The 22,820-nt window shown below is 40.4% G+C and overlaps 1 protein-coding gene across 7 annotated transcripts in view; it reads right to left on the bottom strand.

Moving 5' to 3' along the window:
* Positions 1-686: 686 nt before the first annotated feature.
* The window catches only part of nkx2.1 (NK2 homeobox 1), a 224,894-nt gene continuing 202,760 nt past the window's right edge, over positions 687-22,820 (bottom strand). For 6 of the 7 annotated variants that reach the window (XM_060829062.1, XM_060829065.1, XM_060829066.1 and 3 more), the window contains 3 exons: positions 6,726-6,995; positions 2,821-3,162; positions 687-1,916 (listed from right to left, as the gene is read on the bottom strand). In XM_060829062.1, the coding sequence (XP_060685045.1) occupies positions 1,246-1,916; positions 2,821-3,162; positions 6,726-6,918 (1,206 nt within the window). In that variant the 5' untranslated portion in view covers positions 6,919-6,995 and the 3' untranslated portion in view covers positions 687-1,245. Of the gene's footprint in view, positions 1,917-2,820; positions 3,528-6,725; positions 6,996-22,820 lie in introns of those variants that run through there. The other variant, XM_060829068.1, reaches the window with a different exon arrangement.

The raw sequence follows: 22,820 nt of genomic DNA, 5'->3' as shown, positions 1-22,820 counted from the left end.
GCAGTTTATGGTCAACCCACAAATTGAACTTTCTAACGTTTGACATGTGTGGACTTTGAACTATTGGTTATCATCAGCGCCAGTAAGGGACCAGATTATTCTGTCTGTGTTTAGAATGTGGGGCGATAATTACGTTTCAACGGCAGTAGTGTTCATGACAAAGTATATATGCCGGAATCAAATCATTTTCTAAGTAAAATTCTCAGCAGGCCTCTCCATCCGTAAAACAAAATGCAGCATAGAACATGGCAAGACAATATCACAAGTCTTTTGTATTTCCAGTTAATGTTAAATCAAATATACCATCAGATTCAAAAGCTTTCATCGAGATAAAGTAGTTAAGCTTTTAGTTACCCACTGTCCCCTAAAAGAAATCCTGGGAAAATCAGTGGAGATTTCGGAGATTACCTGCTGGACTGACTGGAACATATTATCTATGACTTCTTTACCCAATTTATGTAACTGAAACTATATACTCTTTATAAATACAGTGCGGTGAATTCTAATGGCGCGGCTGGTATAGGTAAACTGTAATGGCAAGAACTAAGGGAAAGATACAATGATCTTCAATAAAACATTTGTGGTTTTGCGGTTTAGGGTTTCATAATTTATTAGAAGCTCTCAGAACTATATTTATACCAATCATCTATTTTAAGTTACAACAAAAACAACTTTCATACGCCAGCAATAACGAACAAACTATCAAATACTGTACACGCTGAGTCCATCATGAAAACAGTTTTTACAGCATAATATACAAATTCCTAAAAACTATAAATTCGGCCCAGGCATGTGCATTTTACAGAAATATACACCTAAGTTTTATAGTAAAAACTAAGAAAATGCCAAGTCGTGTTAAATAAACCTATTTCTTTTCTTCCCGAGGTGTCATATTTTTGTTAACACTATTATGTTTGCGAAAGCGTCATTCTATAGGAATCCCACAAAAATGTTATATTTCCAGATCTTATACTGTATACGGATAGATCTGTGCTTCATAAGGTTCAGCCTATCTCTGAATATGGAGCAACCGCTTTCACTGCGATATTATAAGTCCAGCCAGCAATGTGTGCATTTCAAGTCTACAAAACAAAATGAATTTACAGCGTTTTGCCTTCACTTCAGCCGGAGCCTCCTTCTATATTGATGCACATCTACGCAAATTAGTACCCGGAACACTTTACCAAAATACAGCAGATATGAATCAATACAACATGGTGATAAAACACAAGCCAAGTGAATTATTCACCAGGTCCTACCATACAGTAAAGTAGAGCATGACATGGCTGTACCATAATCAGAGCTAGAAGAGTTTAGGTGAGACAAGCTAGTGACGTGGCTTTGGATAGACGAAGGACTTCCCGAGGTTTGTCCTAATTCCGATGTCTGGCCTGTGTTATTAGCTTGCTGGCTTGCGCCGTGAGCAGTGCCATTGGTAGCCACTGTGATTGATGTGTTGGTAGATTGCTGTTGTTGGGTCTGCATGGTCGTGGTTGGGGCATTGACACCCCCTTGACATGGTTTGCCGTCTTTAACCAGGACGGGCACAGCCACTCTTCTCGGAGATTGTTGCTGCTGTTGGCAAGTGCTGTTGTCCTGCTGCATGTGCTGCTGAGCAGCCTTGTCTTTCGCTTGCCGCTTCATCTTGTAGCGGTGGTTCTGGAACCAGATCTTCACCTGAGTGGGCGTGAGATGGATCATGCTGGCTAAATGTTCCCTTTCAGGAGCTGAGAGGTATTTCTGCTGCTTGAAGCGCCTCTCCAGCTCATAAACCTGGGCTTGCGAGAAAAGCACTCTGCGTTTTCTCCTTGGTGTACTTTGAAGTGGAGCCATGGGTTTGCCAACGTCTCCAAGAGACCCCAAAGCGCCCATTCCCCCCATGTTCATTCCTGAGGATGGGGTCATGAAACGGGAAACTAGAGTGAGAATTAAACAGGATAAATTTAGACAAAGGCGTTTGAAACGGAGTATGTATGCAAATTTAATATTACTAAAACAACATATGGGTAGGTTCAATCCAGCGTAGTTTTTTTCGAAATAAAATAGTCGAGACACATAGCGGTGTTCCATAAAACTAACCAATAAATAAGCATTTTAAAGTTTTCTTATCATAATTTTTAAGTGTCCAATATCCATTGAGTGCTTTTTAAATGAAAAGGGGTGCTGATATAGATTAGGAGTATCCGATTTTAAGAACTCGATATAACAAAAATTGTCCAAATTGGTAAAGTTTTCTTTGCGGTTAACCGACACTTTTACCGAAATGTTGCAACTGTGCAAGAATATACATCTTAAGTTTGCATATATTTGCCTTTTTTAAAAAAAGAAGTTACATTTATACAACTTTGGGAAAGTGCATTGGATTTGTTTCAACATTTCTCAATAATGATAACATTATTATTTAAGTGTGCCCTGGGAAAATATTCCCTATTATATTTCGCACAACGCTGATACGTTGTTTAGACAGTTAAAGCCGTTAACCTGGCCTTATTAATACAGTACTTCAAAATAAATAAAAAGCACTGTTGCGAGAAACTGCACTGTAAAGGATTACTTCCCCTGCCATGTATTTACACCATAAAATATTCTTTAAAAAAGGCACATGAACTAAAACTACACCAAAGTAATAGTTGTACCATCTATCAAAGCATTTGCGTGCGTCCTCATTAATATAAGATTAAAACCCGCAAAACTCATGATTTGGAAATACTAATCTCTGAACACTATTTTCATAAAATGGGCACACTTGCAACCTTTTGCAGGTTGGATGTCTTGTCTTTTGACTAGTCTTGTTTATTGGAAACTAATTATTCCACTTACTTGATGAAAAGCGTGGATCGGGATTCGTCCCGTACCAGCCTGTCGCACTTGCACTGTTCCTCATGGTATCTTGGTAAGCAGGGAGCTCGCCCATATTGCCAATATTGCTAATATTGCCGTTGCAGTAGCCTCCCATAGCTGCATGTGAAAGCTGGGGGACCCCGTGTGACATGTGGTAGGTCGCCGCAGGAACCGACGTATTATGTCCGATCGGGTGTTGCTGCATGCCCGGCTGGGAGACCTGTGGCTGCCGGTAACTTGTCAAGTGAGCTCCGAGGTTACCCGCTGCGTCCATGCCAACTTTCTTGTAGCTCTCCTCGATGGGGCTCAAAATATCTGAAACTGAGAAGGGCGTAGTATGCTTGGGACTCATCGACATGGTTCAGCAGCGAAGTAGGCAAATTTGTTGAACGGATAAACAGTGTTATGTTAGCGCCGATCTTGTGGACGTACACGTAAGAGAATGATTGAAGTCCGCCTTAATTGTATTAAGTCGAGGCTATAGACCTGCGAGCGCCTAGCTTTTGTTTGTTGTAGCCAGGCGCCAGGTTTTAGACAGACAGGAGAGGCGGGGCATGAGCGCAAACGAGCAAACAATAGAGCTCAACATCTTGCTAAGATAATTAGGTAACATGCTGATGGCAAGGTAAATACTTTTCAGTTTGCCTTGCCAATATATTCTACTTTTAGTGAAATATTAAATAACGTAGCATTTGGGGGCTTCCGTTTATCTGTAAAGGATGCAAACTGAGATTTCATTGCATTCCTAATGGTTATGTTTAACGCTGACTTTTGATGTCACAGATAAAGCCTGAGGATAATTACATTTTTAGTTTTTTTTCAGTATGGTTACATTGTACTTTAAGCAATGTAAAAGTGCACTTGCTACCTTGGAATAACCAAATATCTTCAGCCAGAGAGACAGCAGAAATGCTTGCTCGCTTTAGGAATGCTCGATACTAATGCGTAAGAATCATTTTGCTTCAATTCAGGGCTCTTATTCGGCAGCCAAGAAGTCTTCCAGGAGAAAGAAGGCTCCCGCATGAGTTCACACCGTTCAAGTGTAAACCTCTGCCCTGATTGTACTTCAGATCTCATGGAGAGGCGAGATTTCCACAAGATATAATGTTAGAGTTTTATTCTTGAAGCCGCAAGTTCCATGGCCCTTGCAGCGTCGCAGCATCAATTTACCGCATCCATCCCTCTGATAATGTAGCAACATTTAAAATATACCTACAGACGCAAAATGCACGATTTGTAAATTTTCGTTTGACGCATGATAACTTGTAGCAAATCACTAAAAGCATTCTGACTGGCGTCTGTACAATCCTTTGAAACTGTTATCGACACTTAGATAACAGATATTCCGGTCAGAAATCAGATTGACAGTGGGTTTTACAAGTGTTGCATACAGTATGTTTGTTTAACTCGTGGCTTGTAAATTGCCATTCTATTACTAAGAAATATTAACGTATTTGCGAGCAATTTTTGACGAGTTTGCACTAATACACAAGAGGTACATCTCCATTCTTGGTGTGTTCTATTGGTTCCTATGTTAATGATGATTCCCACCTCTCGCCAGTCACTTGCATCTCCCCAAATATTTTACAATTTGCTACTTAAAATGTAATCATACTATTTATCACAATCACGTTTCTTCTATAACAAGCTTCAAACAAAGAATCTACTATTTTGCGATATAATTAGTTTTAAGGCAGTCTTTATTCACTTTATTCACATTATAACCGTAACCATATGAGAGACCATTGCCTGTAGAAGGAGGATTATTGTCAGAGCCTAAACTCAATTTTATGACAAGTTTAAAACTCTCTAATATACACGTTTTTAGCTGTTGGATGATATATTTGCTTGTTGTGAATCCACCTTCGAATTAACAACAGCTAGTGGTTGTAATACTGCACCTAATCTCCGATTTTAAAGCAACGATTGGTTGGTGATTTTGATAATTGCATTATATTCAGAACATTTTCAACTACTTGATAATCTACATGGTGATGTGAAAATTGATTCCTTTTTTTAACCAATATTAACGCACATTACTGTTTCAACTACTGAAATATTTGTTTATTATTGCAGAAATAACGTACACAATCTTACCCTATTATTGACCCTATTCTTTTCCCGGCTGTTATGTATTAACCAAGAAGGGATGATGTGCAATGTGCTGGCTCATAAAATCCTTTTTTAGAATGGTGCAGTCCTTTCTGTGGTTATGCGTACTTCATGGAAGGCTGCAGCGAGATTGTTCAATGGCTTCTGACCTTACACAATCCAGTTGATAACACTCGAGATGCCGTACTAGGCTAGATAATATTGTCAATCAAATGGCCCCAAACTTAATGCAAACATCTCCTCTAAGGCGACGATGTTTTACTGATGGGTGGGACAAGTCGGAAACAAGCTTATTCATATCATGCTACATTTAAAGAATAGATTAATCTAATTTTAAACAGTTATTGGTACGCACATGAAATATACATTATTTGGCATATGTGTACTTGGAATAAAAGTTTAGTTTGTCTCGATTTTCTCTGGTTCCCACCTTGAGAATTAGTACCACGTAAAGTATAGTCATTTGAAAATGGATTGAACATTTTTTCTAGTAGTTGTTGTCGTATTCAATTTATGGAATATAGCATTTTAATCGTTTTAACTGAATGGCATTGCATTCTCTGTTTCATCCAGCATTAAACGGTCGTCACAATGGTCAGATACACAGAACCAAAACCCTTTAATTGCCTTTTTAAGTATAATTAGTGCTATTATAGTGAAAATCATAATAGCGATATAGCAGCGTGTTACGCTAATTTAGGATTTCTGACAAATGAGATATCCAGTGAGCTGCTGTTAATCGCTGAACTGTGTGAAAGGCTTTCCCCCCTTCTCTGATCACAACAGGCTGAGGACTGAACAGAAGAATTCATGATGTTTGAAAAGTTCAAGATAAGTGTATTAACTGGTTATGTTCAATTATACCTTTGTAAAGAGTCATAAATGTATTTTCAGATGAATTTTTTTTCTCTTTTAACGTCTATAACCTGTTTGTATAAATGTGATTCTTCATCGGTGTAAAATATAAACACATTTTAGCATAGGCAACCCCCGCTATCAAATTAAGTTTAAGAACATATATTCAAATGTGGTTTGTTTGAAATCTGTTATTCCATGTAAGTGAGACCAAGTTCGCTCAAATCATTTTATGAAAATGTCTGTTTATAAACAAATTAACAATTTGCCCGAGATTATCTGAAGGTGGCAAATATTTGAGTTCTTAACCTTCCCACCAGAGCAGATATACACAATGCTTTTGGTGATTTGCTACGTTATCATGCATCATTGTAGATAACTGAAGAAATTCAACAATTTCGAAATATAACAAGCAAAATATGTGGTTGAATCAGGTTAGTGATGTAATGCAGGCTAATACATTGAAGTGCCGAAGAACATTGGAATTTCGCGTCTGCGCTAGAACGAAATTCAAATCCAGATGCCATCATCCGGATTTAGTAAACTGGGTTAAACGTGGTTTGCAATTGTTTGGAAGTACAAGCATAATCATATGTTAACATTGGTACTTGTTAGCTGTCACACTTGACTTTACCAGCTTGTTAATAAACTCTCAACTCGATTGTAAGCGCAAATTGATACTGAACACATGGATGTACCCAGAAGTTCACAACTTTTAGCACAGATATATATGGAACCACAAGGGAAAGTTGTTTTGATTGTAATGCATACTCGCGACAATTATACATCCTGCACTTGCTCGATGATTAACTCAAGAAAGTAACATCAACAAACAACTGAATTAATTAGCAGAACGCGAAGCCAATAGATACTATACACGACAGCATAGAGCGTTTCCAAATCACAGCACGTCCTACTTCGCGACTTTGTAATTCTCAGCAGCCCAGCAACAATTAGTAACACTGCAGTAGGTCGATAGCAAGTGAGGTATCTCTTTGAGAAATCCCATTTAATGGAAACTGAACGCGAACAGCGGCCTCTGTTGATGGTTTCTACTTGCAATTTATTGAGCGGAGAAAGTACGATGTCGACCCAATTCTTTCTCTTCATTTCCAAATTTTATCTGGAGATGCAATTCAGACTTCTTTTGGTAATAAAAGATGAGAGGGTGTTCTGCGGAACCTTCGCTGTAGAATAAAAAGGTTGTGATCAGACAGCAAGGCCTGAAAACATTCTAATTCTGTCCGGCATACTGTTTCTTTCTTTAAATCCCACTCAGCTCGAGAATGTTATCAATAGATAACTCCGATATTATTTCCAACACAACAGCGGGAATTTTGCTGTACTCAGAATGCAGGGACACGCCAGTTGTCAAAACCATGTTGTACGGCAGCCGATGCCCACGTTTAGTATTTTGATCCTCATATACAATTTGAACATTCATATTCGAAATGTACAAAATGGAGCTTTCCAGGAAATGTACTGCCTCGTTCAGTATTTAAATAATTCAGTTTACATCATGAGTCAATCTGATTTGATTTACATCTTTTATACCATTTTGAAGTACACAGTAAAACTCCTTTCGACTATTTGTAATGCTTTCAAGAAACTTTAACTCAGTTCATTAGCCCTTGATAATTTGTGAGAAGTTAAAGTAAATTAAGTTATACATGTTTAACATTTAATGTATGGTTAAGTGACAAGATTCAAATTTCTCTTCCAAACATTCTCTCTTAAACAAAGTGTAGTATGCTACAGATAATGGCGCATGCTTCATTTTAAAAGTACAAAAACGTTTGATGTAGGGTCGTTCAGCGGAACAGAAAACCGAATAATAGAGCAGACGCGGGTAATGCTGTGCAATTTATCTTGAATTTCAAAAGATCCTCGATTAGATCCTTGAATTAGACCAATGCATAAGGTTAGAGAATATGGAATCAGGGAACAAGTGGCAGAATGCATTGCTAGCTGGCTTCAAGACAGAAAGCAGAGAGGGGAGTAAAGGCTAGTTATTCAGTGCCAGAAGGTGCCAAGTGGTATGCTACAAGAATCAGTACTGGAAACATTGCTATTCATAATTTACATTAATGAGTTAAACTTTGGAAATCAATTTCTACATTTAAATAATTTATCAATTTGCATATAGCACCAAATGTGGTAGAGGGATAATCGATAATGACAGGGGCTGCATCATATTGTTGGAGAACATTTAATGAACCTGAAGAATGAGTAAATAATCTTGCATATAACATTCAACACAGACAAATGGGAGAGAGTATATTTTAGCAGGAATAGAAAAGTCACTTATTACTTGGAAAGTGCAAGTTTAGACAGGGTAACACAGGTAAGTGGGATTAATTTAGTTTGGGAACAAGGTCAGTGTTGATTAGTTGGGTACTGAAGGGTCTGTTTCCATGCTATATAACTCCATGATCTGAAATGTTAACTCACTCTCTATCTGTGCAGATGCTACTTGACCAGTTAACGATTTCCAGCTTTTTCTGTTCTGATTTTGAATAAGTTTTGACTCAACCTACCATATTAGAGCAAGATGATTTCAACATGTTTGAATGTGCTAAGTGTTTTAATGATTTACAGTATCATGTGAAAGTTATATAATGTTACGACACAATACAAAACTATAAAAATACAGAGGGGTACAGTATAACAATACATTCTGTTGCTTGTGGTAGCAGCAGTGACAATCAAGCCTTCACTTCATACACTGAATATGGGTCATTGGTAATAATTGTAACTACAATAGGGTTAAAATCTAGTAGTTTCAGACAATATTGTAGAATTTGTCTTGACATTGTAATGAAAATATTTCAGATACTTCAATGTAAGAGTTAAAGTTCAAAAGTATGTTTTTTTTCTGTTTAGAAGTCAGAAACGTTTTGAGACGTGTACTGTCATCTAGGTCAATGCCAGGCAACCAATATTATTTTTGTGCTATTTTAATAAAACAAAGTGCCAATTAAAAAAAGCAAGCAAATATTGTATGCACTGCACATACGAACTTTTGTATTGCAAAGCAATTCAAAAATAAACTCCACAGACAGAAGTGCACAACCAACAACCATAGTATGTTGACCACTTGCTGGATGGTAAGATTTTAGATTATATTATATTGTATTAAGTTAAATTAAATTAGATATGAGATGACATGAGATGTACAGGAGTACAAGAGTACAGGACTGCAGTGAAACGGTGTACAGTCACCACTCTCTGGCACCATCCTAGAATACAATAGTTAGAATTAAAAACAAGAGCAGAAATTAAAGAAACAGAAAAAAAGGAAAAGAAAATATCTATTTCACCCTCACTGCTGCTGCCACAATGAGTTTTTTATTTTGGCTCATTAATGCTGCTTGCACTGGACCCACTAATGCTGCAAGGCATCATCGCTGCAATTGCCACTTCGCTGCCAATGCCAGCGCCTTGAGTCCTGCATCTCATTGCCACATGCAACAGACCGCCAACATCAAAGTTGCTATACTCTGGCACCATCATTCACCACTGGGCCCAGCTCACCAATGCCATTGCCATCCTGGAATCAATTGAAGTATCAGAGTCCACAATCTTCCTGAACAAATGCAAAAGAGTAACCTTTTGAACCAATGTTGATATCAGAGTCACCAACAATGGATTTCAAACTATTGCAAATTATTTGTCCTTTAATAGAATCAGAGAGTCATAGAGATGTACAGTACGGAAACAGACCCTTTCGTCCAACTCATCCATGCCAATCAGAGATCCCACCCCAATCTAGTTCCACCTGCCAGCACCCAGCCCATATCCCTCCAAATGCTTCCTATTCATATACCCATTCAGATGTCTTTTAAATGTTGCAATTATACCAGCCTCCACCACTTCCTCTGGCGGTGCATTCCATACACGTTCCACCCTCTGAGTGAAAAAGTTGCCCCTTAGGTCTCTTTCATATCTTTCCCCTCTCACCCTAAACCTATGCCCCCTAATTCTGGACTCCCCCACCCCCAACCCTGGCAACGTCCTTGTAAATCTTTTCTGAACCCTCGCAAATTTCACAACATCTTTCCAATAAGAAAGAGACCAGAATTGCACACAATATTCCAACAGTGGCCTAATCAGTGTCCTGTACAGCTGACTTTACATATATTTGTTAGCAAGATACTGGCCTGCAAATAAAGGAACATTAGCCATCCTTTTTAATATAGTCAAGAGGATTTGTTCAATCTGAAAGCTGTGAAGAACTCCACAGACACAGGAGTCCAGCCAAGGCCATTTATAGGATCTTTGATGGATGACAGTTTTTTTTAAATTCACGTTTAGGAATGGCATGTTGAATATTTAGAAATTGTTTAGATATTTGTTGCATTTGTAGCTGGGAAAACAAACATACACATGGGAAAGATAAAGCAACAATAGGTTGTTGAGATTGGCTTCTGTTTCCCCTCCAGTGTAGGAAATGATTGTTCATAGACTATAAAACATAGGAACAGGCCCAAATAATTTCTGTTGGTAATTGTACTCCATACGAACCAAACAATATATTTAAATATATGCATGCTGAATAATTTGTGAACTAGAGGTTATTTTCCTGAATAATTTGCTTCTAGGTTGTGAACTTTGTGCATCTTTATTCAGCACAAACTTTTAAAAAATTGGTCCTTTGTTACTTGGTCCAACATTTGAATTTGCTTATTAGCATTTGCCCATCCATAAAGTATTGTTATTGTCTATTCTTTATTTCATATGTAGTCTTTTCAACTATTAATAAATGTTATCTTTCTGATTTCAGAATCAGCTGGATTGGAGCCTTATTCAGTCTATCCATATATATCCTGGTCATGCAGAGTGTGGACAAATAACCACTAAAATATGACGAACAATTTATATTTTGTTAGTCTATTCAGATCATGGTGGATCACAACCTTAAAAGCTAAGCAGGTTATTGCTAAAGTAAATGTCACTTGGTAACATTATGAATGAGACTGTCCATCATTTGTTGATAACTGAGACAAAAAGGATTCTAACATTCTCCTTTGTGGGCAGGATATTTCTGGACAACGTTTCACATAGCCAGATGGATGCCAGTATTACAGCTGCACTGAAGCAACTAGGCAAATCCTGGAATACAAATGTAGAACAGGAATGTTGTGAGGGCCCATAGTTTTCGCAGTATTTCCTGAGCCATTTTATGCTATAACATGGATTGGATCAAATTGGCTGGAGACTGGGATTTGTGATGCAGGGGACCTCAGATGGAGGGTGGAATTAATCATCCACTTGGCAATTTTGGCAAAAGATTGTTACAAATGTTTCAGCCCTATCTTTTGCACAGATATGCTGGGCTCCTCTATTATTGAGGATAGGGATGATTGTGAAGTGTCCCCTCTAGTGTGTTGTTTGCTGTACAATACCATTCACGACTGTTTCTGGCATGTTGTCCTCCATTTTTATTAGCTTGTTAATAAAGACACAGAAAGGGAAATACTGAGCCTGGAGGTTACAGGTTCTGGTTAAGCTGCTGCTGGCCTTAGCTTGTCATGAATTTCCAGTTTTGTGTGCTAGATTGACTCTAAATGTATCTTATGTACCACTGTGGTATTATCACTCAAAACAATGGAGACTATCCTCAGTGTGAAAATGGACCTTGGTCTCCACCAGGCCAATGCAGTTATCATTTCTACCAACACTGCCTGGATAGATTAATGAGGGTGTTTTTTTTCTTTTTCCCACTTCCTCAAAGTTGGTTTCCTTATCATCTGCCGATGGCGCTCTCTGGCAAATATGTCCTTTAGGACTCAGCCAGCTTGGTCAGTGGTGGTGTTACTGAGCCATTTTTATGTGCATTGAGAAATTCCCTACCGACAATACATTCTGAGCCCTTACTACTCTGCGTACTTCATCAAAATAGTATTCACCATAAAGGAGTGCTAATTCATCAACTAGTTGATGCACTGAGACTTCATGTGGTCCAGGGTCAAAGTTAGTGATAACGAGGGCCACACCTTTGGTTAGACACAGTAATGGTATCCAGAGATGGTGAAAGAGCAACCTAAGATATTGGCTGCAATGCTTGATTTCTTGAGTCTGATTAGTTCAGTCATTCCTTGACTAGACTATGGGACAGATGTTCCAATTTTAGCATGAGTCCTCAAATGTCAGTGCAGATGAACTTGCAGGGTGGAGTTGACAGGGTATGCTTTTGATTTTTTTCCAGTGCCTAGAATAGTGCTGGGTATTCATTCTAGTTCAACCTTTATGTTGGAGTTTGACTAATTTGGTATAATGTCCTTTGGCTGCAGTGGGCCTACACTTCATGTTTAGATTAGATACTTTACAAACATCTGGATTCAACATTGAGTTCAACAAGTCAAACCATGAGTGCTGTCCACTGTTTGATGTGTCAAGCTTTTCTTTTAAGTTAGAGCTGACCTTTACTTTGCTAATCACACTTATTTTTGACCAGTCCTTTGTCTCTTCACTATTACCATCACCAGACTTTTGTTGCATGTTAGTTTTGACATCCAATCTCCCTCCTGCTCTAAAGGTTCCTGGGCCTTCTGTTGTGTTCTGCATTCCATTTCCCCTTTCACAACAGAATAGAACAGATCATATTTCATTTCTCTTCAATATTGAAGAAGAACTATGACGGACTGGAAAATTTAACTCTCTTTCTCTCCTTGGATGTTGTCAGGCTTGACCTGTTTATCCACTACTTTCTGATTTCCACCTTCTGAGTATTTTCCTTTTACAATATGCATGCTTGGTTCAAGTAGCTGGAAAAGTATAAATATAAGTAAAGTGTTTCGTTTACCTACTTTGACACCAAACAAAACAAAAGCAGCGAAACCTAATTCTTAATTGTTGACGAGTTGCCAGTAAACACGTATCACACAATTAAAAGTTGACAGAAAAGAGGCAGAATTATAATAGGGCTGTTTCTGCTGCTTAATATTACACCTAGTCCAGACATTTTCCCCCCCCAAAATTTCCTTAACTTCCTGAATGTCAGACAAATGGATCCAAGTTATAAGGAAACTTTCGTAAAATGTTGCACCATTAATCATTTAATTTCGAGCGCTTTCCAAACGAAGAGGCAACCTTCCGTGGTTTTTGGATTTGCGCCGAATGGATTGATGTGCCAGGACCACTTGGCATCGGGAAGAGGAACAAAAAACTTCACTCGGCGCCTTGATCTGCGGTTACTGATTTGAGGACTCACGCAGAACACTTTTATTGATTCTGCAGTAGCAGAAAATTCCGCTTGGATTCGCAACGCGGCAAGACTGCCGTTTCCCCACCTTTGGGTGAGGAGAAAATGTACGTTGCCAAGGACACAAGCCGAAGTCACTGAGAACTCTACAATTACCTCCAATCAACCTGTTCAGGCGGTTTATAACACACTTCTGGAGCATGACAACTATTCCACAAGACCATTAGAAGGAATACAGTGTTAAACGTTGCCTGTAGGATCGACCAGAGTGGGATTCGAGCCCACAATGCAGATTATAATGAATTGTAGAAAAGCAGGAGGCGTGAAGAACACAGCAAGCTAGACAGTTTCAGAAGGTGGAGAAGTCACCATTTCAGGTCATAGAGTCATAGAGATGTACAGCATGGAAACAGACCCTTCAGTCCAACCGTCCATGCCGACTAGATATCCCAACCCAATCTAGTCCCACCTGCCAGCACCCAGCCCATATCCCTCCAAACCCTTCCTATTCATATACCCATCCAAATGCCACTTAAATATTGCACTTGTACCAGCCTCCACCACATCCTCTGGCAGCTCATTCCATACACATACTACCCTCGGCATGAAAATGTTGCCCCGAGGTCTCTTTTATATCTTTCCCCTCTCACCCTAAACCTATGCCCTCTAGTTCTGGACTCCCCCACCCCCGGGAAGAGACTTTGTCTATTTATCCAATCCATGCCCCTCATAATTTTGTAAACCTCTATAAGGTCACCCCTCAGCCTCCGACGCTCCAGGGAAAACAGCCCCAGCCTGTTCAGCCTCTCCCTGTAGCTCAGATCCTCCAACCCTGACAACATCCTTGTAAATCTTTCCTGAACCCTTTCAAGTTTCACAACATCTTTCCAATAGGAAGGAGACCAGAATTGCACACAATATTTCAACTGTGGCCTAACCAACGTCCTATACAGCTGCAACATGACCTCCCAACTCATGTACTCAATACTCTGACCAATAAAGGAAATTGTACCAAACGCTTTCTTCATTATCCTATCTACCTGCGACTCCACTTTCAAGGAGCTATGAACCTGCAATCCAAGGTCTCTTTGTTCAGCAACACTCCCCAGAACCTTACCATTAAGTGTATAAGTCCTGTTAAAATTTGCTTTCCCAAAATGCAGCACCTCGCATTTATCTGAACTATACTCCATCTGCCACTCCTCAGCCCATTGGCCATCTGGTCCAGATCCTGTTGTAATCTGAGGTAAACCTCTTCGCTGTCCACTACACCTCCAATTTTGGCGTCATCTGCAAACTTACTAACTGTGCCTCTTATGCTCGCATCCAAATCATTTATGTTAATGACAAAAAGTAGAGAGCCCAGCATCAATCCTTGTGGCACTCCACTGGTCACAGGCTTCCAGTCTGAAAAACAACCCTCCACCACCACCCTCTGTCTTCTACCTTTGAGCCAGTTCTGTATCCAAATGGCTAGTTGTCCCTGTATTCCATGAGATCTAACCTTGCTAATCAGTCTCCCATGGGGAACCTTGTCAAACGCCTTACTGAAGTCCATATAGATGACATCTTCTGCTCTGCCCTCATCAATCATCTTTGTTACTTCTTCAAAAAACTCAATCAAGTTTGTGAGACATGATTTCCCATGCACAAAGCCATGTTGACTCTCCCGAATCAGTCCTTGCCTTTCCAAATACATGGACATCCTGTCCCTCAGGATTCCCTCCAACAACTTGCCCACCACCGAGGTCAGGCTCACTGGCTTATAGTTCCCCGGCTTGTCCTTACCACCCTTCTTAAACAGTGGCACCACATTTGCCAACCTCCAGTCTTCCGGCACCTCACCTGTGACTATTGATGATACAAATATCTCAGCAAGAGGCCCAGCAATCACTTCTCTAGCTGCCCACAGAGTTCTTGGGTACACCTGATCAGGTCCTGGGGATTTATCCACCTTTAACCGTTTCAAGACATCCAGCTCTTCCTCCTCTGTAATCTGGACATTTTGCAAGACCATCTATTTCCCTGCAGTCTATATCTTCCATATCCTTTTCCACAGTAAATACTGATGCAAAATATTCATTTAGTATCTCCCCCATTTTTTGTGGCGGCACACAAAGGCCGCCTTGCTGATCTTTGAGGGGCCCTATTCTCTCCCTAGTTACCCTTTTGGCCTTCATATATTTGTAAAACCCCTTTGGATTCTCCTTAATTCTATTTTCCAAAGCTATCTCATGTCCCCGTTTTGCCCTCCTGATTTCCATCTTAAGCATACTCCTACTTTCTTTATACTCTTCTAAGCATACCTGACATATGCTTCCTTTTTTTTCTTAACCAAACCCTCAATTTCTTTAGTCATCCAGCCTTCCCTACAGTTACCAGCCTTCCCTTTCACCCTGACAGGAATATACTTTCTCTGGATTCTTGTTATCTCATTTCTGAAGGCTTCCCATTTTCCAGCCGTCCCTTTACCTGCGGACATCTGCCTCCAATCAGCTTTTGAAAGTTCTTCCCTAATACCGTCAAAATTGGCCTTTTTCCAATTTAGAACTTCAACTTTTAGATCTCGTCTATCCTTTTCCATCACTATTTTAAAACGAATAGAATTATGGTCACTGGCCCCAAAGTGCTCCCCCACTGACACCTCAGTCACCTGCCCTGCCTTATTTCCCCAGGAGTAGGTCAAGTTTTGCAACTTCTCTGGTAGGTACATCTACATACTGAATCAGAAAATTGTCTGGTACACACTTAAGAAATTCCTCTCCAGCTAAACCTTTAACACTATGGCAGTTCCAGTCGATGTTTGGAAAGTTAAAATCCCCTCCCATAACCACCCTATTATTCTTACAGATAGCTGAGATCTCCTTACAAGTTTGATCCTCAATTTCCCTCTGACTATTGGGGGGTCTATAATACAATCCCAATAAGGTGATCATCTCTTTCGTATTTCTCAGTTCCATCCAAGTAAGTTCCCTGGATGCATTTCTGGAAATATCCTCCCTCAGTACAGCTGTAATGCTATCCCTTATCAAATTGTCACTCCCCCTCCTCTCTTGCCTCCCTTTCTATCCTTCCTGTAGCATTTGTATCCTGGAACATTCAGCTGCCAGTCCTGCCCATCCCTGAGCCATGTTTCTATAATTGCTAAGATATCCCAGTCCCATGTTCCTAACCATGCCCTGAGTTCATCTGCCTTCCCTGTTAGGCCCCTTGCATTGAAATAAATGCAGTTTAATTTGTTAGTCCTACCTTGTCCCTGCCTGCCCTGACTGTTTGATTCACTTCTGTTCTCAGCCGTACCCGTCTCAGATCGATTTCTTTCCTCACTATCTCCCTGAGTTCCCCCCCACCCACCTTACTAGTTTAAATCCTCCCAAGCAGTTCTAGCAAATTTCCCTGCCAGTATATTGATCCCCTTCCAATTTAGGTGTAATCCGTCCTTCTTGTACAGGTCACTTCTATCCCAAAAGAGATTCCAATGATCCAAAAATGTGAATCCTTCTCCCATCCACCAGCTCCTCAGCCATGCGTTCATCTGCTCTATCCCCCTATTCCTGCTCTCACTAGCTCGTGGCACTGGGAGTAATCCAGATATTACTACCCTTGAGAACCTCCTTTTTAAAATTCTACCTAACTCTCTGTAATCTCCCTTCAGAGTCTCAACCTTTTCCCTTCCAATATCGTTGGTTCCAATGTGGACAATGACCTCCTGCTGGCCCCTCTCCCCTGTGAGAACATTTTGCACCCCCTCTGAGACATCCTTGATCCTGGCACCAGGAAAACAACACACCATTCTGCTTTTTCTCTGCTGGCCACAGAAACATCTGTCTGCATCGGACTGCAGAATCCCCGGACGCAATTGATCTCTTGGAAGCCGACGTACCCCTCATTGCATTGAGCCAGTCTCAATACCAGAAACTTGGCTGTTTGTGCTACGTTCCCCTGAGAATCCATCACCCCCTACATTTTCCAAAACAGCATACCTGTTTGAAATGGGTATATCCACAAAAGACTCCTGCTCTAGCTGCCTACCTCTCTTACTCTTCCTGGAGTTAATCCGTGTATGTGACTGTATCTGAGACTTTCCCCCCTTTCTATAACTGCTATCCATCACATACTGTTGCTGTTGCAAATTCCTCATCGCTTCTATTTGTCTCTCCAACCAATCCATTCGATCTGATAAGATTTGCATCCAACAGCATTTATGGCAGATATAATCCGCAGTAACCCTTAAACTCTTTAAATTCCCACATCTGACAAGACGTACATATCACTGCAAAGGCCATTTTTGCTCCTTCACAATCTACAGACCCAGAAAATAACACCGTCTTATTTCTCTACAAACACTGCCCCAGGTTAAATTAATAGCTATGGCTTATATTTTAAGTTTAATCAAGAGACTTAGCTCCAAAAACATATAATCAAGAAAGAATCCACTGTACCCACTACTGCAGCCTTTCTCTTGGACAGACTTAAAACAACAATTAACTTATCTGATTTAGAGCTATGAACTTCGCCCAACAGTTCCTCCAAGACTGGTTGTGAATTTCACCGTTTGTTAATTTTCCCAGATGCACTCTGATGTCCAGCGATACACAAATTCAAACAGTAAAGGTGATAACTGAGCAGGTTTTCTCTCTCTCTCTCCCTCTCTGTCCTGCACTGTCCTCACCATGTGCTTCCTTTGTCTGCCCTTCTTCCTTTTAAACTGCTGTTGTTTTGACTTTTTTTTTCCAAAGTTCCAAAACAATGCAACAGCATATAAAACAGTAATTGCTGCTCTTGGAATTTGAGGAAATCACCTCCAACACCTAAAATATCTCAAAAAAAGGAGCAGCTCTTACAGCCAGAAATTTTTCCTGTCCTCCATCTTGGATTACCCAGAATCCACTCTGACACTTCTTCAGGACTGGAGGTGAGGGAGCTGCAGATAAAGTGGTGGTGGGGGGAGGGGCGGTGAGGGGTTTTGGGTGGGGAGAGGGGGCAGAATGGTGAGGTAGTGATAGGTGAGCACAGGTTGGTGGTTGAGAGGGATGAATCTGATTGTTTGCTGGAAGGAAGGGTCCATAGGTGGAATGGAGGGGAGGAGAAGGAGCTGGAAAGGGAGTCTGGGGGTGGGTGGAAAAGTTATTTGAAATTGGAGAAGTCAATGTTGATCCTCCAGGCTGTAGGCTGCCCAGGCAGAAGATGAGGTGTTGTTCCTCCAATTTGCAGTTTGGTTCATTGTGGCAATAGAAGAGGCTGAGGATGGTCATGTCGGAGAGGGAGTGGGAAGGGGAATTGAACTTGGCCATGATTGGGAGGTCAGGCTGGCCCTTGTGGGCCTGGCTGAGATGCTTGGCGAAACATGCCCTTAGTTTATGTTTGGTCTCACTGACATAGAGAAGACCACATTGGGGGCACTAGATACAGGAAACTAGGTGGGAGGAGAGGCAGGTGAACCTCTGCCTCACTTGGAAGGACTGTTTGGGACCCTGGATGGAGGTGTACCAGCAGGTTTTGCATCTTTTATGGTCACATGGGAAGGTACTGAGCGGTTGGGGTGGGGAGGGTTTGGTGTGGAGAAAGGCGTGAATCAAGGAGTAACAAAGGGAATGGTCCCTGCAGGTGGTGGGGAGGGGGAAGATTTCTGGGTTGTGATTCTTCCCATGCCACCCTCTCTGCTTTCCACAAGGACCATTCCCTTCACTACTCCTTGGTTTGTGGTCTTCTCTACATCAGTGAGACCAAATGCAAACTTAGGGAACATTTCGCTGAGCATCTTAGCCTGACCCGCAAAGCCAGACTGATATCTCAGTCACGGCCCATTCCAATTCCATTCACATTTCCTCTCCGACATGTCCATTCTCGGCCTTCTCTATTGTCATAGTGAATCAGACTGCAAATTGGAGGAACAGCACCTCATCTTCTGCCTGGGCAGCCTACAGCCCAGAGGACTCAGCATTGAGTTCTCCAATTTCAAACAACCTTCTCACTCATCCCTCGACTCCCTTTCCAGTTCCATCTACACCATTCCATTCCACTTACCAACCCTTCCTTCCAGCTACTAACCAAATTAGCCTTCCCATTGACCAAACAGGTTGGACCCTCCACCTGTATTCACCTATCACGACCTCACTGTTCTGCCACTCTCCTCACCCAAACACCACGCCCCCTCCTTTGTCTGCAGCTTCCCCCTAACCCCACTTCCATTCCTAAAATGTTGACTTCTCTACCTCCTGATGCTGTCTGGCTTGCTGTGTTCTTCCAGCCACCTGTGTGTCTACTTTGGATTCCAGCATCTGCAGTTTTTTTTGTCTCTAACCTAGTTATAATGAATTAGCAACCCAGCGCCTTAACTACTTGTCGAGCTGGTACATCGCTAAATGCTTTTCTGAAACTTTCATTATCAGCAATGCTTGCATATGTTCAGCCATCAATATTTCTATGTTTGTTATAGCATTGCTGTGACAAATGTAATATTGCAAATTAAGCCTGAATTTTATATTCAGTAGACTATCTTGGTGGTTGCTAATGTTCTTGCTGATGTTATATCATTATTTATGACTGCTGGTGAAAATTTGTAACAGGTACCTGACATGGGCAAGTAACCAGATTGTAATGCATTAATTCCTGAGATATACTGCTGACCATCCCTTGCATTGCGATAAATGACAAAAAAGTATGGCACAGTATTTTATTCCTCAGTTAAATTTCCTAAACCCGTGTTGACATTGCGGCACAGTATTATATACTAAAAGTACACATATTTATTTAGGATAAAAAATGAGGTCTGCAGATGCTGGAGATCAGAGCTGAAAATGTGTTGCTGGTTAAAGCACAGCAGGTTAGGCAGCATCCAAGGAATAGGAAATTCGACGTTTCAGGCATAAGCCCTTCATCAGGAATGAGTAAAGTCATATGTTCATTGCACTCTGATAGCACAACTGTTAGGTATGGACTACTGGTGTCGAAGTAACTTTAAAAGTACTTTGGTCTGCTCTTTACTAATCTGCTGTATTCCCTACATTTTGGAGCACTCCACTGTTATGCATGTGTACATAGAGTACAAACAGGATACCATATGGCTGGCAGAATGGAGGCACCTCAAGTACTGATTCACCACATTCAGCAAGTCCATCACTGAGGCATTTTGGAGTGCTATCAACAGGATGACTATAAAAGTTAAGTGCTGTCTTTGGTCTTGTGTGTTTATGAAGGGTCGGATAAGTGTCAAAGTAAGTGCATTGTTATCTCCAAGGGTGCCACAAATGTCCAAGGTAACTGGATCAATCACGAAGGTCCCATAACAAATTAGATTTGTTAACCCATCTGAAAATTATTTTGTAATAACAATAACTGTGTTTCTATGTTTAATGAAATTTGTAAAACAAATCAATGTTACATCTAGATTTAAATATGTTTTAATCTAGATTATTCTAAATTTTGGCATTCCATTTACAATATTATCTTCAGATAGTAATTCCCAAAATAAAATATCAGATCTTCCAGATCAATTTGAATCCCAAGTAGGCTGTAGGACATTCACAACATGATTCACGAGAATACCTTGTAAGCAGCAATTTGATGGCAAATCTAATATGGAAATTCAACATTTAAAAATCTTAATAGCTGATTTGTAAAATCATGATCAGGCAAGGATTTTTTTTTGTTCTTATTTACATCGAAACACAGTATGTTAACACAAGATCGGTGCCTCAATAATTCAACTAATATCACTTTCTAGTCATTTTCACCCTCAAGCGTTTATCTAGTTTTCCTTTACCTGCATTCATGCTATGCATTTCAATTACTTTAATTTTAATTTTTTTCATGGCACCACTGTCATGGTTAATATTTATTGCTCATCTCTTAAGAAGATGATGTTGAGCTGCTTCCTTTGGTTGCTGCTAAAGTTCTTGGGATGTAGAGACACCCACAGTCCTATTAGGAAGAGTGTTCAAGGATTCTCATTCAGCCACAATGAAGGAACAGAGATATAGTTTCAAGTCATGGTGCTGTGTGTCTTGGAGGGGAACCTGCAGGAGATTGTCTTCCTTTACATGCCTGGTCTTTCTGGGCAGTAGAGATCACTGGTTTGTAACATGTTGTCGTAAGAGCTTTGGTGAGTTGCCACAGTGTATTTTATACTTGGTAGACACTGCAACGAATGTGCATTGATGTTGAAGGGATTGGATGTTGAAAAAGTTCAGCATCTTTTTCTTTGCCATGTAGCAGACAATAGGTTATTACTAAGGAAGTGCTGCTCGGTAGCACTGTCAAAACCCCTTCCATCACTTCGCTGCTGATCAATAGTAGGCAGTAGGATATTGGTGGATAGGACATGCCTGCGCCATTTTCTGTGTTGTTGTGGAGGTGCTGGTGCTGTAGCTGTACAGAAACAACTTAGCTTGGGATGTGGCCATTTCTGGAGCGCAAGTCAATAAGCTACAAATCAATCTCAGGGCATTCTCTTGAATTACTTTTTGTCTTTATGGTACCAATCTTATAATTTATTACCTTAATTCTGAACTGTTTCATAAGTGGAACGTGTTTTTGAGAATTACTTTAACAAGTTATTTCGTAATCTTATTTGTCACTATTAGTAATCATAATTAGTCCTCAGTCTTCTCTTTTCAGTCTTGCCACATAGATAGAAATTCTTTGAGACTCATTTGTTGGTTATAGGTCAAGGCGCAGAGTCAGGGGAAAGCCCAACTCTGCAACACCAACTTTTAAAAATGGCCACCCATCCTTTAGAATATTGTTTTGGGTGTGGGCTGCATTTAGGAGTTAAGCTAATCAACACTAGAAGACCTTTAGAGTGTGCCCAGCTTTTGACAAAAGGCTGGGTGGAAAGCTTGGCTGGCGCCTCCATTGCTCTGTACAGAGTTCCAATATAAAGAGTTAAATAGAAAAACATGGCCTTTGGTCTTATTCCTCATTCCACACACTCTGCTTGCCCCTATTGTCCAGTTTACGGCTCCTATTCTCTGTGCTAACATATGCCTATCTACCCACCTTCATGGCATCTCATACAGTCAATGGTAACAAATGCCTTTTTCCCCACCCATGGAATCTCATACACAAAGCCAACCTACCAATTTTCAATTACCTCTTATGTCAACCTAAGCCCATAGATCCATTCCCCAGGGCCTCTCATCCACCCTATGCCAACCTATGCCATTGCAAACCTCCCCCTCTCAGACATCCTGTACCATTCAATGTCATGTACCCATTTCTTATGACCTCCAATGGCACCTGTTGCACCCAATGCCCATCTTCATATGCCACTAATCATCCTCTTGACCCTTTTCAGTCACTATGCAAACTCAATAGCAACTCATCTCCCACTCACCAACCTTTGTCCCTCTCTTTTCATGCCAACTCACCTCTTATAAATTAGTTGACATTTTGACTGAAAGTCACGCTGCCAGTATTTTAGGTATGTCATTATTCTCTAATACAAAACAAACATCTAATAGAGGGAAATTGCAACAAAAAAAGCACAAACAGAAACAAACATTTCATTTGTGCTCAATGTCTTATATAAACAAATCTTTTACTTGTGGTTAGTACTTAACGTCAAAAATCTCACCTAAGTACTTAAAAGTCTTATGTCAATAAATGTATCCATTATCCATCAATAGGCACCTCATTATGAAAATGATTGTTTGGGAAAACAATTATGCAGCATAAATCCTAAATTGGTGTTATGTAGCCAGATATTCTCAAATATCTACTGCTTTCTTTAATTTTAAATAGTTGGTTCACAAATTTGCAAGCCCCAGTGAGTTCATGCAAATTTTGGTAAGTCAGGAGATGAGAT

Source organism: Hemiscyllium ocellatum, chromosome 8 (assembly GCF_020745735.1).
Source record: "Hemiscyllium ocellatum isolate sHemOce1 chromosome 8, sHemOce1.pat.X.cur, whole genome shotgun sequence".
In the NCBI taxonomy this organism is placed as follows: Eukaryota; Metazoa; Chordata; class Chondrichthyes; order Orectolobiformes; family Hemiscylliidae; genus Hemiscyllium; species Hemiscyllium ocellatum.
This window is presented reverse-complemented; position numbering and strand designations above follow the sequence as displayed.